Source organism: Aulostomus chinensis, chromosome 6 (assembly GCF_037954235.1).
Source record: "Aulostomus chinensis isolate RoL2024-O1b breed Wild chromosome 6, RoL_Achi_v1.0, whole genome shotgun sequence".
Classification (NCBI taxonomy): Eukaryota; Metazoa; Chordata; class Actinopteri; order Syngnathiformes; family Aulostomidae; genus Aulostomus; species Aulostomus chinensis.
This window is the reverse complement of record NC_141325.1, coordinates 5,723,315-5,738,814: the sequence shown is the minus strand read 5'-3', so window position 1 is coordinate 5,738,814 and position 15,500 is coordinate 5,723,315. Positions and strand designations below refer to the sequence as shown.

Here is a 15,500-nt window from a genome sequence, read left to right as displayed (position 1 = left end):
CCCCTTTTTTGAATCTAAACTCCAAAAGGATTAACCATCATTATACATTTATCCAGAGGCGGGTGTTTCAGAGTTTTGAGTAACTTCAGAGGTCTAATGGGTTGGAAAAGGATGACTTTACAGATATCTGCAGGTTAGATCCTATTTTAATCAAAATCTACGAGAAACCTGGGGAACAGAAAAAAACATCAAGGCAGTGGGGGCACCTGTTGGAGACTCTGTAAGATGAATAATACTAAATCACTTTCACATGTTCTGGGTCCAATGATCAAACTATTCTGGGAGCAGCTGTGCGAACATCTAAACATTTTTATTGAGAAAATACACTGTAAGTGTGAAGCACTGAAGTACCTGCAACTGAAGAATGGATCGAAATTGTTCAGGACATTTACATTCTGGAGAAGTTGTCATTTTCTCTCAAAGGTCAAAGGGAATCCTTTTTCAGGATCTGGTCAAAATGGACGGACGATGTAAAACCTGTCATTTCGGTGACCTGAATATGACTGTTAACGGGAACTCATTGTCATGACATACATCCCTGTTTTTGTTCATGTAAACATACACACTTTAATGTGTTTTCCTGATGCGAAAAGAAATGGGGTAAACCCTCCCCTCTGCCTGCTTGTTATATTTGTTCTGTTACCCCGTTAAAAGCCTGGATTAGCAATTAATATTTTCATATCCAAAATTGGCTGTGGACATGGTATTGTACCCAGGAGACAGTTTCTGTACTTCTTGCTTTTCCAAATAAACAATAAATTGTGGAGAAAAAAGGTGACAGTGGCCGTTGGTCACCGAAATCGTCACATTCATCCTTTAGTCCTTGTGACAACTCTGGAGAAACTCCCTCAAAGTGTTCCAAAGAGACCATGTTTATGCGAGGTTACTCTGACTTTGATCTTTGACCACCGAAATCATCTCAATTGATTCTCAAGTCGAAGTGGACACCTTCAGTAAATTTCTCCAGTGCCCCCGCCCTCCCCTTTTTTTTTTTTTTTTTTTTTGTGGGACAAAGCAGATGACGAAAGCTACCCAGCCGTATCACAATGACCTCAGTCGGACACCAGGATGGCGTCCAGAATGACAGCTGTTTGGTAACCTGTGATTTCAGTCATCCTGCCATCTCAGAAGATAGCAGGATAACTGCTAAGTCCAGTAATTCTGACACCACAGACGATACGAAAGACTGTTCCTTGAGGAAGCAAAATATAAGGAGTCACCCGGTGAAGAAGGGCACAGTCTTTCACAGCTTGATTCTACACACCGTTGACTTTGCCAGTCTGACGCTGTGATTCGAACACCATTTCTCATAGCGTTTGCAGTCATCACCACTTGTGAATAAGGTTTTGCATCATTTCTAAATTAACTAAAGTTTTAGCTACTTGGAAGTGTGCCACTGTGAATTAGTTGTCTGACAAATTCATATTTACATATCAAGAGCCTGGTAATAACAGAACATTGCTGGAAAACCTCTGAGCAGTGTGAATATTTGAATTTTGTGGGACAGACAACTAATTTACACGTCTATTTCTTAAAATGTTATGCTTACAATGTTCACTTGAGACACAGTTTGGAATTACCGTAAATTACCATATAGTAGCCCGGGCGTTTATTTTGCAAAATCGATATGGATCCCGGGCGTTTAAAAGAGACCAGGCGTCTATTGGTAACAGGCTTTTATTTATTTTGGCACTGGCCAGCACTGGGCCATTATTTATTTTATTTTTTTTACCAATAGGTATACAAGGTATAACAATATACTGTAGTACTTTAAAGAACTGTAGTGCAAATATCAAGATCGTCCAGAGAACACTTTACACAAGACCACTTTATTAGTCAGAAAAAGGGCTTGACAACTTGAGGCCCGTATACTTCGACTTCCACGACAGTCTCATGCGGCCAAAATAGCAGATGTACGGCCGACACATTGTGAATGAGTAGATCTTTTTTTTTTGTTGTTGCATGGAACCGTAAGCTTGAACATTTGCTGTTTGCGGTGCACTAACGTCATGCGACATAAATTACTGGTTAAAATAAACTGCAAAATCTTACATGAAACCAAGTTAAGATAAAATTCATCTCAAATAATGGCCCCCAGGCGTTTAAATGAACCTGGTGTTTGAGACAGGTGTCTATTTTACAAAATGAGGTCGGACCCTCGACCATTATATGAGACCCGGTGGCAGTTTGACTATGGTAGTCAAATGCTATGAAATTTCTCAATCATTACTTGCTTAAGTGCATAATGCATGTTACTTAAGACAGCTAGACCAGGAGTAGTATTTTATATTTCAATTTTAAAAGTCTCAGTCTCTCTGTTTAATCACTGTCAGAGATGGCAAACAACCAGAACTGGCAGACGTCTCAGGATTTGATGCAAACACCAATGGGCCCCTTCCACGGTTTCGAAACCCCAGATGGCCTTCATCAACTGAATCCACACCTTCCCCGTGGTATGGTCCCAGAGAATCCAGCTGCACCTCCAAATCATTTACAACCCACTCGTGCAGAGGTTCACCCTGGCCTGCAGGCATACCACAGGGCAGTGCCCATCCGTCCAACAAACAACCCAGCCCTGTAAGGAATATACAGCAGAGGATTCATTAATAGGCTTTATTGATCTATAACCATGCAGGGCAGTATCTAACACCGCTTTCCTTCCCAAATGCAGGTTTGTAATGCAGGCAGGACAACAGGTTCACCCCAGCAACTTGAGGTACCAGGCCGCTGGCCCCAATCATCAACCGTACAATCAACTGGTCGACCAGCAGGTGCTTCCAAATATCATGAAGCAACAGTCAGTTCCCTCACGGCTTGTCAATGTAGTGGTTCAGCCCGGGGTACAAGGATACCAGCATACCATGCAATATCCACAACCCTATGGTTATCAAGTCAACCACCACAGGGGACCGGCTTACGTACAGCGGGTCAGAGCAGTTGTTCACCCCGGGGTACTAGGATACCAGGGCACTAGGAACTTCCAGCAACCCCGTGGCCAGGTCAACCAGCACATGGTACCGGCTTTCATACAGCCACAGCCAGTTCCCCCTAGGCCTATCAATCCAGTGGTTTACCCTGGGGTACAAGGATACCAGGGTGCGACGCACTTTCAGGAACCCTGCGTCCCCCAAATCAACCAGCACATGGTGCAAACACAAATTCAGCCACTTCCCTCGTGGCTGAACAATGCAGCAGTTCACCCTGGGGTACAAGGATACCAGAATGTCATACAGTACCAAGAACCCAGAATACACCGCGTCAACCAGCAGGAGGCGCCGACTTACGTGCAACAAGTGCCACCTGCCCCACACCAGGCCCACCCAGGCACGCACAGGTACCAATATACACAAGCCAAACCACCACCATGCAACCCATCTGTGTTAGTAACAGACAGCAGATGAGTCAATAATAGGGTTTACTAATTACATCCATATATGGCAGTATCTAATATCATCTTCCTAAATGAATGCAGGTTTCCAGGTAGAGACGGACAACAGGTTCACAAAATCAGGTTTCGGTACCCGACTGAAGAACCTACCAATCTATTGTGCAACTCTCAAGTTGATCAGCAAGCGGGTCCGACTAATTTGGAACTACAGTTACTTTCATTACTGCCTACCAATGAGGATCAAGGTTACCAGAGCGAAGAAGTCATCAATCTAGAGTACAACTCACAAGCAAGTCAGCAGATGTCACCATGCGCACCAAGCACTTCCAATCCAGAGTTGGATGACCTGATCACCAACATGAACTTCATTAGTGATGTAAGTTACCAGCTGGATTATGAGAACAGACATCTTTTTGGCAACAACCTGCTGTTCCATTTTGTTCTGTCAAACAATTTCCAATTTTCCAAATGTAAGATATAGAGTTAAAGAGGTTGTTTTTTTTCTAACCGACAAGTCCTTATCCAATGTCTTTACGCCCCCTTTGTTAGCCAATGTAAGACTGTTTCGTAGCCAAGAAGTTATACCATGTTGTGCTTTTCCAGCTATGTATCTAACCTATTCTTGTTGACACAATAAGAGTCTTTTAAAGGAGGTGGGTACCTTAGTGTCCTGTACTAAAAAAAGAAAAAAAAAAGAAACAGTAAATTAATCTTATGAAGATAGAAATACCGCATTGCTGCTTTATACCTCCTGGATGTGTACCTGTCACAGTAACCTTTGGCCACCAAAAGTTTTGACGGTCACCCTAGAGTCACCATACATGGAGTCACTGGTATCATGTGGTGGGATTCACTTCATTGCTTTGTGTCTCTCTCTCTTTCAGCCTGAACCTCACTTATCAGATATCTTTATGAGAAACATCCTCTCGTCAGATCGTTGGGACTGTATTTTGCAGTGGCAAAAGCAGAAGGTATGTGTCTGTATGAGAAGTAAATGTGCCTTGTTGCTCTGTGAGCAGGAGAAAATTATTTTCCACTGTGTGCTTGCAAGGTTTGTTCCTCAGTGTGTCTGTGGATTTTAATATTTGATTCGTTTTCTATTTGAAGGAAAAGAAGATCAATGTGCTGAAGGCAAACACAGGCAACAAGTCGATGAGTGCTGTAAGAAGGCAGCTTGATTTGGTGGCATGTCGTGAATATGTCAAGAAGAAGAAGAAGAAGAAGAAGACCACCAAAGATGTTGATCCTACATTCAAAAAATTGTTGAGGCTGCCAATCATGAAACTAGAAACACGTAGTGAGACTAGGCCGACAAGGAGAAAAGTAAGAGTAAGAAGGATGCGCAGCATTTAGCAGTGATTAACAAAATAGATATTGAGAATAAGATAAAAGATAAACCTTTGTTTTTTCCTCAATGGGGAAATTGGCAAAGTTTAATTCAAAATTACACTTGTGTAAAGGGGGCTGCGCGGTGGTGCAGTGGTCAGCACTGTGGCCTCACAGCAAGAGGGTTCAGGGTTCGAGTCCTGGCTCGGGTGGGGGATCTTTCTGTGTGGAGTCTGCATGTTCTCCCTGTTCCTGTGGGGGTTCTCTCTGGTACTCCTGCTTCCTCCCACAGTCCAAAGACATCAATTGGGGACGAGGCTGATTGATACTCTAAATTGACCGTAAGTGTGACTGTGACTGTGAGTGTGAATGGTTGTTCGTCTCTCGGCCCTGCTATGGAATGGGAATCTGTCCAGGGTGAACCCCGCCTCTCACCCGTAGACACTGGGATAGGCTCCACCCCCCCGCGACCCTTAATAGTAAGGAATAAGCAGAAGACGACGACAATGAATGCATGAATGACTTGTGTAAAGGGAAAGAATTGATTTAATGTTAATTTATTGAATTGATTGTTGAAATAGAATTGATGTAGATTGAAAGTTAAAAAAAAAAAAAAAAAAAAGCAAATGATGTGCGCATATTCCTGTGTTTGGGAAGTGAAAAATAACCAGAAATGCATTCATCTAAGTAAAGAACAGATACAACGACTTTTTACTTCAGTGTTTTATTAAAAATGATTTAATTTTCACCACAGAGCTCACAGGCAGTCTTAATCCTTTATACAATCATCTTATCTGAGTAAATCTTTTCAGCGATAAGAAATCATCTGGAAAGCTTTGACTAATTTAACATTGAAACCCTTTTTTTTTTTCTTTTTTTTTTTAAACAGAACAGACTTTTTTTCATGACAAAGTGCGCAGTCTTACGTCATCTTACGACAGTGTCGCCAAGCAACAGCAAACTTTTCGACCTTTTAAATTTGAGGAGGTGACACTGCTGTGGACAGGGTTTGAAAACTGACAGTTAAAACTCACCCTAAATTCCCGCTGAAGACCCCCGCGGTGGCCACTGTTTTAAACACGGACGGTTTGTTTTCTGTCGCGAAGGTGCAACGTCTACTCGTTGTTCCGAGTCCGGTCTCAGTTGTGTTTACATCTGCTTCCTGATGAGATCACGTGAAGGCGATGACGTAAGACCTGCGCTACTTTGACAATTTTTAAGGGGGTCCCGTTGTGTGGCGTGGCATTGAGTGTGCGTGAATTTGAGATTCGAGGGATTTATACCTTTTGAAGATCCTCCTGCAACCAGAGTAAACAGTTAATTTTCACACTGATTTGCTGGTCGGTTGCTCTCCCTCTCTCTCTCTCTCTCTCTCTCTCTCTCACTTTTAACATTCAATGAACACATTTGGCTAAGTTGCACTAAAAACCTTGACTGAAGGGTCTGGTGTAGGCCAGGTTTGGTACCAGTGGCTCTGATGCAGGCCATATTTTGGGCCACTTCCAACAGGCCGGGACCTCTGTGGACAACTGATAAACAGTGAATAATAGAAGTCGTTGTGTTGTTGCAAAAATAATAACTGTTCAGAAATCCTGTGAGGCAAAATCTCACAATCGTTGCTGAATATGTACAAGACACCTTGACACATCCGCATGTATGTTAAAAGGTGTTTATTCCCTGTGATGGACTGGTGACCCGTCCAGGGTGAACCTCGCTTCTCGCCTGTAGGCTGCTGGGATAGGCCCCCCTCCTTGGTTTTATCCCAGCAGGGAGATTTTACTACACTCATTTTGGTCTTCTTGTTCCCCTGTCAGTATAGCATACGGTAGAATGCATTTATTATAATTTTACAGCTTCATATCAAACAAAATGAGGACTTTGCAAGCTTACCACTGTGCACATAGATGCAAAGTCTACATCCACACAATCAGAAGCCCTTGTGCTCTTCTTCTGCTTCTACAACCTTCCTTGCTAAACACAGGGGGTGTCATCCATCCGCCTAAACTTAGAGGTTCAAGATCTTTCTCTTTCCAGAAGCTACCAGGTTCCTCTGTGGTTGTACAGCTGTCAGCCCCCCCCCCCCCCCCCCACACACACACACACACACATGCGCCTGCCTTTAAACCCCCTCCCTCCCACCATCAGGCATCTGCTGGCAAGTTCTCAGCTGTCTATGCCCTAAATAGACCTTATCTGGAGGAGACCATCTTTGAAGGTGTGGTTTATCTCCCCCAAATTTACTGCATGCATTATCACTGTTTCTTCATCAAACGTTTTGTATTTCAAAGGCACTGAGAGAATTTTCACTGCAACACAAGTCATTATAGTTTATACAGGATCTTTGGTAAAAAGGTTTTTTTGGGGGGGGGGGGGGGGGGGGGCTAGTGGTTTGTTCTGGTGAACCCCTATCTGTCATGGGTGGTCCAACTGAGCCCTGTCCCGCCTCATTGAGATCCCAAATATAAATAGAGACATCGGTGGAGGTTACAGACAGAAACAACTAACTAATCAAGCAAGAGGAACAAACAGGGGAAAAGAAACACTAAAGAGCGACGCCACACAAATCCTGAAGGTACTCTTATCACTTCTCCATAGATATTTTGGGTTTCTTGCTACGTGAGACACGTAGAAGAAGGTAGGATAAGAACAAAGCATGGAGTCCTGTCAGGGGAGCATGTGGAGAGTGTGTCCATCCATTAGGAAAAGTGGCATTTGTTGCACGTCTCAGCTGGGGTAGGAGACCATGACCAAATACGGTCTGAGGGGAGGCCATTTTAAAGTTAGAGATAACATGTGCATGGCCATTTGCAACTGAAATCCCAGGTCAGCTGGACATTGATCAGAAACAATGGTGAGAATGACTCATTTCTATTCCTATAATCCTTTTAAATGACATTATGATACCAGTTTCTGAGTGTTAGGCTACAGGGTGACTGAGGATTTCTGTAATTTATCACTGCTTATTTTTTTTAATGCATGTCCAAACCGTGTAAACTCTGTTAAAACAATTGTCTTGGATTTGTTTGAAATGTTTTGTCTTTCTCTTCAGTTTTCTTTTTGTACTTTTTTGCAGAGGAGCTTTAATGACTAAACTGCACTTACATAGGATTAATTTGCATTCATTAATTAAATTGGGCTTTGGCTGATGAGCCAATAAATATATTATAGGTAAACACTCCATAGTGCTTGTGCAGTGCTGGTTTAAGATTTTAAAATGTCAGTTTTATTTATGTAGCAACAAATCACAGCAAAAGTTATCCCAAAAGAGAAGAACGAGCACACACATATTCATTTCTGGTGAGCTGTTTTTACTCCTGAGAAATGCTCACTGGTCTGGATTTCATTTGAAAAATAAATGCTCACAATCTCCAGGTTTGAAGCCGAATAATTAATAACCCCATTTCCTACAAGATGGGTGACCCAACACAGCTAAAAGATGAGGGGAACAAGTACTTCCAGGCAGGTGATATGGACAAAGCCATCGAGTGCTACACCAACGCCATCAAGGTGTGCAAGGACAAGAAAGCGCTGGCGGTTATTCACAGAAACAGATCTGCCTGCTTCCTAAAAAAGGTATTAAAGCAGTAAAAATGAAAAATTTAAAAAAGCATCAAGCAAAGTGTGAGTTGTTGTTCCTATTCGAATCATGTTTATTTTTTCTTACAGGAAAATTATGCAAATGCAGCCTCTGATGCATCGAAAGGTAATGTGAAGTATCCCGTGTAAAATGATGTTAAACTAAAAACAAGAAGCTCATTATAATTGTGTCCTCTTTCATCTTGTACAGCGATTGATGTTGATGCAGCAGATATTAAAGCCTTATACAGGCGCTGCCAAGCTCTGGAGAAGCTCGGAAAACTAGATATGGCTTTCAAGGATGCACAGAGATGTAGCACAATTGAACCAAAGAACAAAACCTTCCTGGAGACTCTCCGCAGGCTGGGGGCAGAAATCCAGGCCAAGGTTGGCACTGAACAAAACAACTCACACTCACATAGAGTGAGATTACATTAATCAGCCCTGCTAGATGCAGCCAACACTGCAGCTGTAAAGCATATAGTTTTGATGGTTTCTCTTGTGTAGAAGAACGTTCCATAAAACTAATGTTAATTATTGATTAAAAAACACATGATGGAGCATCGCCAGCCCAAAGTTTACTTCACTTTTGTGTTTTCCTTCACAGCTCAAAACGACTTTTTCCACAGATTCAAGAGTACAAAACATGTTTGAAATCCTCCTCGATGAAGAAATGGAAAAGGACAAGAAAGAAAAAGTGGGTATTTTCTTGATTGAAAATAAAAAAGCTGTCATTGATATATATATTTTTATATATATATATATAATATGTCTTTATTGCTGGATGAACTTTGCTACAGTTCTACAGTTCTATTTCTGTTTTATCTAGGCTGCCAACAACTTGATTGTGCTATCCAGAGAGGATGCCGGAGCAGAAAGAATCTTCCAGAATAATGGAGTGCCCCTGCTGCTCAACATGATAGAAACAGGAAAAGTAGAGATGATCCTTGCTGCTATTCGTACATTGTCGGGAATGTGCACAGGGCACAAAGCTCGGGTGAGTATTTATAGATAAAGAGTCCCGGAAACCCGACAAGAATGAAGATGCCAGCTTTTTAACCTATAAAATGGAACTTTTTCCAAGTAGTTCCAGAGATAAGAACCATAACCTGTGTATGTTTCTCTTCACCTCCCCTTGACAGGCGATGGCCATCATTCACATGGTGGGGACTGATAAGCTGTGCAGTATCATGGCTATTGACAACGAGGAGATTGCTCTGGCAACATGCAACCTCTTCCAGTGCATCAATGATTCCCTCACTGGTGGCGATAAACGGGAATATGGGAAGGAAGAAGCCTTGATTTTAGGTGAGACAGAATTGTCCCCAATGTAGAAGAGCAACTTCTGCAGTTTAACTTTTACTAAACTCCATAGATTTACAGAGCAGAAGGAAATCTCAGATGCTGGTTTCAGTACAAACCTCCTCGTCTCTGGTCCTTCTGCAGATGCATCTAAAGACCTCAGGACCATTCTTCTCTCTCTGCTGGAGATGGTTGCCAGTAGTAAAGTGTCTGGCCATGGTAGAGACCAGGCACTGAACCTCCTGAGCAAGAATGTACCTCGGCAAGGCAGGAAAGAACAAGACAACTCCAGAACCCTCTTCACCATTGACCACGGTGAGCCGGACAGCTCTGTCAGTCCATCACACTGTCTGAGACTCCCGGACCGACGTGATGAATTCAACAGATTTCTCTACTTCAACGTGTTTGTTCTTCAGGTCTGAAGAAGATCCTCAAAGTGTGTGGTCAGGTTCCTGAACTGCCTGATCAGTTGCCCATGACAGAGAACACACAGCTGATCGCCAGCGTGCTCCTCAACAGGCTCTATGATGACCTCAAATGTGACCCAGAAAGGAACAACTTCAGGGACGTGTGTGATGAATATATCAAGTAAGTCCCTGGGCGAGAGATTCCTCCTGCAGAGTTGAAACCAAGACTTTCTAAAACTTCCTTTCCTCTTCCACAGATCCAAAATTGACCCCAATGACATGGACAAAACCATTCACGCTATCAACGTCATCTCAGGGCTGCTTCAGGGTCCCTTCGACGTTGGCAATGCTCTGGTTGGACATCAAGGTATCATGGAGATGATGGTGGCGCTGTGTGGCTCTGAACGTGAGGTGGACCAGATGGTTGCAGTTGAGGCACTGATCCATTCCTCCACCAAAATGAGTCGTGCCAGCTTCATCGTCACCAACGGCGTGTCGCTGCTCAAGGACATCTACAAGAAGACCAAGAACGAGAAGATCAAGATTCGTTCGCTGGTGGTGAGTGGGACAGAGCAGTTCTTTGTCATACAAAGAACGAGAGTACGGTCGTTTAGTACGCCGCTTCAGGGGCTCTCAACCTTTTCTACTCTAAAGCTCATCTAGTCATAACTGTAGCAGGCCAGGGCCCATTAAGAAATTTAAAAAAAATCCCAAATTATTTTGGCTAATCCATTTTATTCTAATCCAATCCAACAAAATCACTCCCTGTTACACAGTCTGAAATGAATAAATTCAATAAAAACAGCGAGGTTCTTGAGAATTTTGTGGGTATGCGCTTCAAGAGCATCTCCATTACCAGTCAAACCACAGCCACAGAAGCTAGCTTGACAAACTTAGCACTTCAAATCCATTATGTTGCTTTTGAACATTGATTCTAATATTAATAATGGTGATGAATGAACAGATAATGAATTTCAATGAATGAATTTCCATATCCATTAAATGTCTTGAACGTGTACTTTCCATCATATGTTTCATGAATTATCCAGCTCCAAAATAATAATTTCCCTTGAAAGCACCTCATGGCCCTTTAGAGGGCGCTCACAGCCAAGCCATGGATAGTGTTGTAGTGCAGCAGCTGACAAACACTGTTCACAAAGTCCTATTTTTATTTCCTTGTATTACATGAATGTTGTCAAACGTGTATTGTATATTCATGTCCTCTCCTGTCTGCTCCAGGGTCTCTGTAAACTGGGTTCAGCCGGAGGCGACGACTACAGTTTAAGACAGTTTGCTGAGGGCTCCACTGAGAAATTGGCTAAGCAGTGCAGAAAGTGAGTACTCACACACCGATAACCCACCGCAATCAGAGAGGCATCATTCTGATCTATTTCAAGAGATGATTGACAGAGTTGAATAGATGTGATACCTTAACAAAAGGTAGGCGGGACCAAAATACCAGAGCGACTTTCAGTAGTGGACGAAGTACACAATGTCAGTACTTGACGCAGAAATGCAGTCTCGTCAACTAAAATGGGTAACCATTTAAAAAAAAATTTACAAAACAAAAAAAAAGTCAGCCGACGACCTGAAAGCTTGACTTAGAAAAGTCCAGAGGAACAACAACCTTCATTGAAAAGAAGTCAAAAGAAAAAAAAAAAACTTAAAAAGATTGCTTCCATCTCTAGGTGGCTCTGCAATCCCAAAATTGATGCCAGAACAAGGAAGTGGGCCATCGAGGGTCTCGCTTATCTGACGAATGATGCTGACGTGAAGGACGACTTCGTTGAGGATGAGCTGGCCTTGAAAGCCATGTTTGAACTGGCCAAGGTTTGAAAATAACTGACAGAGGTAACGTGCCACTTGTCATGATGGACATTAGAAATAATCCTCTGCTCCCTCTCTGTGATTTCAGTCTACGGATAAAACCATCGTATATTCAGTCGCCTGCACCCTGGTGAACTGCACAAACTCCTACGAAAAGAAAGAAATCATCCCAGAGCTGATTCAGCTCGCAAAGTTCTCAAAGCAGCATGTGCCTGAGCAACACCCCAAGGTAAAAGAAGAAGGGAATGACACTAGAATGTGACGAAGGTAGAGCAGGAAATGTTGTCAGCACACGCACACACATGCTGTATGATTTACCCTCTCTCAGGACAAGAAGGACTTTATAGACAAGAGAGTGAAAAGGCTGCTGAAGGCTGGAGTCACGTCAGCGCTGGCCGTCATGGTCAAAGCAGATAGCACCATCCTGACTGACCACACCAAGGAGATGCTTTCAAGGTGGGACAGGAAGCAAAGTGATGGTGGTGGTAAACGCCATGTTTATTCTGTTCTCCATAAACTGCGTCATTTCTAGAAATATATGACTGCTAAATCTTTTCCCTGTCTCTTTATCGCAAGGGTCTTCTTGGCATTGTCACAGGATCCCAAAGATCGTGGTATTATTGTGGCCCAAGGTGGTGGGAAGGTGAGGCAGAGGTTTGGTGCATGAATGAAGCTGCAGCATGTTGGTGTCTCATCCTCATAGAAGTGGATCATTCAAACGTTGTTCTGTTTGGAAATTTCGTCTCTGCCCTCAGGCTTTGATCCCCCTGGCTCTGGAGGGCACAGAAGCTGGGAAGGTGAAGGCCTGTCACACACTTGCAAAGATAGCAGCTATTTCAAACCCAGAAATCGCCTTCCCTGGAGAGAGGGTAAGAAGTGGAAACGATAGCTGCTGTGTCTTACTCACTCCTCTACAGCAGGACTTGATATGATATCATCCCTGTTCACGTCCTCTTCGGCTCTCTTTGCTGTCATTCTGCAGGTGTACGAGGTGGTTCGGCCTTTAGTCAGCCTCCTTCACACAGAGAGAGACGGAATGCAGAACTTTGAAGCTCTGAGAGGTCTCACCAACTTAGCCGGTTACAGTGAAAAACTAAGGTATTCCCAAGCTTTTCAAGATGTTGTCAAAATGACTTTGTGACTTTACTGTAGCTTGCAGGTTTTACCACAGATTTCCTTTGACTCAACCATTGCGTCCTTTGCAGAATCAAGATTGTGAAAGAACAAGCTCTGCCAGATATTGAGAACTACATGTTTGAGGAACACGACCAGATCAGACAGGCTGCCACTGAATGCATATGCAACCTTGTGACCTGTAAAGAGGTGAGAACGGAGCGGTTGATAGACGTAGCCAATATGTGCAAAGAAAGAGTTCTAGCAGGCAAATGTAAATCTCAACTCTGTATAATTAAGGTCCAAGAACGCTACCTGGAAGATGGCAACGATAAGCTGAAGCTGCTGGTGCTGCTCTGTGGGGAGGACGATGAGAATCTTCAGATAGCTGCAGGCGGAGCGCTGGCGATGCTCACCGCTGTTCAGAAGAAGCTGTCCACCAAAATGACCCTTGTGGTATGTACCGCCGAGTCTGAGTTTCACATCAGTGTCTGTTTGGATGGATTTTACCCCATAATAAAAAGAAATACTAAGGACAACATTTTTTTTCCCAGAAAATACGAAACAAAGTAAATAGCCTTAATAAAACATACCACGCGACATGGCTCTGGAGCAAATACCTCTGCGAAGACAATGTAAAAAAAAAACATTTTAGGGTTGTGAAATTCAACCTCATAGTTTTGAATGATCCTGCTAACAGTCAGAAACAGAAGGTGAGGGCAAAAATCCAGGAGTGTAAAACGTGAGGCAGCCAAGGTTCTATAGTATTCCCCCCCCCAAAAAATACTCTTGAATAAGTATTTGAATTCTCCAAAATAAATGTAATGCACTGTGATCACCATGTTACTTCAACCTGAGTTTGAAATATAGAAATTATTAGATATTATAATCTTAGTCTTCCTGTTACTTAAATGTCTTCGTAGTCTTAAATAGCATTATCAACATCTAAAATGAAAGCAAAGTTACTGTTTGTACTTATTGAAGAAGTCCAAAATGAATAACTTTTCCAACAAAAAACTGATATTTTCACTTATTAATCTCTCTAAAGTGATAACCATGTCAGTCTCATGTCAGTAAATGACAGATTTAACTTTTTAGAAGAGCAAAGAAGTCCAGAAAAAGGTGTGAGAAGCATCATGTGACATGTTTAATGCATCACATCGCTGACTGAGTGACCGATCCCATCCGACAGACCGCCCAGTGGCTGGAGATCCTGCAGAGGCTGTGTCTCCATGTCAACCCAAAGATCCAGCACCGCGGTCTGGTGATAGTGTTCAACATGCTCAACTCAGATGACGGCGAGCTGGCCAAGAAGCTGATCGAGAGCGAGCTGCTGGAAATCCTCACCGTGATCGGCAAGGCGGAGGATAACCCCAAGAGACAGGAGCCCATCGACGCAGCACGCACCTGCCTGGTCAGAGCCATGGAGCTGGGGCTCATCAAACCCTTCAGCAGCCCCTCTTAGACAACCGGCCGCATGCAAAACAACGAGAACAGACATTCTTCCTTACTTCCTTTGTTAAACAGAGACTTTTTCTAAGGGCTTTTTCCACATCAAGGATATGAATGGATGAATCAAGCTGGATTCGACCCCACAGACAACACCATGAATGAATTTTAAAGGATAATATAATAGATTGATTTTTAAAATTTTTTTTTTTTTTTTTACACAAGCTGTTTGTGGAATTCCATGACTGAATGATCTTTGTCTGTTGTATTGTTCCTGTTTGACTACAGCTGGATTCGACTTTAGATGAATATTCAGTTTACATGTGTTGACACTACGTTTCACACCACTACCTGTTTGCCTAAGTGACTAAATGGAATCCAAAATATACCATTCAAATATCTCAGGCATGTATCGGTGTCAGTTTGTGCTCAGTGTCATTGGGCTTCGGAGGGTGTGGATTTATCCGTACAGTCCTGGGGGAGATGTTTACTGTGTAGAAGTACTAAAGAGGGCGAATACTCTTTCCTGATTTGTTGGCTTGCATTTTTGTCCGTCCTGATTTACTCTCAGCGAGTAAGTGAGAGACAGGGGACCAAATCTGCAGTCGGAAAATAAACCTCTGAAGTCAAAGATGGTTTCAGTAATGCAGATGAATCAAAACAAGGGACTTCAAATCTGAAATGAAAATGTCATTCACAAAATTCCCCTTTTGCTACTGTCCTCGTGTCTACTGCGCTGAACAAAGTGTCTGGGGAAACACAAAGTGTCATTTCTGTACCAAAAGTGTTGGTGGACATTGCGAAATAATCCTTACATTTGAGTTTTTACAACGTTTTTAATGCTCAGATTAACACTTGAATCTATTTTACAGTGCTGCAAGAAGCTTGCAGTTCCTTTACTGAGGCAAAATAGTAGATATAGATGTCTCCATGCAAAACTCTATTGCGATTAGACATATTTGGTGTGTGTGTGTGTGTGTGTGTGTGTGTGTGTGTGTGCAGCTCTTGAAACTTGCTGGCCTCAAACATGAAAGGACATAATCGTCATCAGGTTCTTTGTTTACTAAACCAGATCTTTATCATGATCAGTTAAGATCCCAGTTTAGATTCTG

At 42.7% G+C, this 15,500-nt stretch overlaps 1 protein-coding gene across 7 annotated transcripts; it reads left to right on the top strand.

Annotated features, from left to right (window-relative positions):
* The first annotated feature begins 905 nt into the window (after window positions 1-905).
* Window positions 906-15,011, top strand: unc45b (unc-45 myosin chaperone B). Of its 7 annotated transcripts, none has more exons than XM_086205995.1 (25): window positions 911-1,343; window positions 2,334-2,577; window positions 2,672-2,771; window positions 3,473-3,764; window positions 4,273-4,359; window positions 4,496-5,903; window positions 8,126-8,287; window positions 8,381-8,417; window positions 8,502-8,677; window positions 8,898-8,987; window positions 9,120-9,287; window positions 9,433-9,598; window positions 9,737-9,907; window positions 10,009-10,180; window positions 10,257-10,557; window positions 11,239-11,333; window positions 11,688-11,829; window positions 11,915-12,055; window positions 12,155-12,282; window positions 12,403-12,469; window positions 12,582-12,695; window positions 12,809-12,924; window positions 13,032-13,149; window positions 13,240-13,395; window positions 14,132-15,011. In XM_086205995.1, exons 6-25 carry the CDS (start codon window positions 5,880-5,882, stop codon window positions 14,402-14,404), a joined length of 2,817 nt encoding a protein of 938 aa, XP_086062121.1. In that variant the 5' UTR covers window positions 911-1,343; window positions 2,334-2,577; window positions 2,672-2,771; window positions 3,473-3,764; window positions 4,273-4,359; window positions 4,496-5,879; the 3' UTR covers window positions 14,405-15,011. The 7 variants fall into 7 exon arrangements, with proteins under 7 accessions (XP_086062122.1, XP_086062121.1, XP_086062125.1 ...); XM_086205999.1 differs by having other exon boundaries at window positions 919-1,343; window positions 2,672-3,334; window positions 14,038-14,171; XM_086205993.1 differs by having other exon boundaries at window positions 920-1,343; window positions 2,672-3,334.
* The last annotated feature ends 489 nt before the right edge of the window (window positions 15,012-15,500 follow it).

Bases quoted from the DNA above. Each gene is read 5' to 3' on its own strand.
- unc45b (XM_086205996.1), top strand. From the start codon at position 5,880: ATGAGATCACGTGAAGGCGATGAC. The intron at 9,599-9,736 runs GTGAGACAGAAT...GTCCTTCTGCAG, and splicing joins GGAAGAAGCCTTGATTTTAG to ATGCATCTAAAGACCTCAGG. The intron at 12,283-12,402 runs GTGGGACAGGAA...CTTTATCGCAAG, and splicing joins ACCAAGGAGATGCTTTCAAG to GGTCTTCTTGGCATTGTCAC.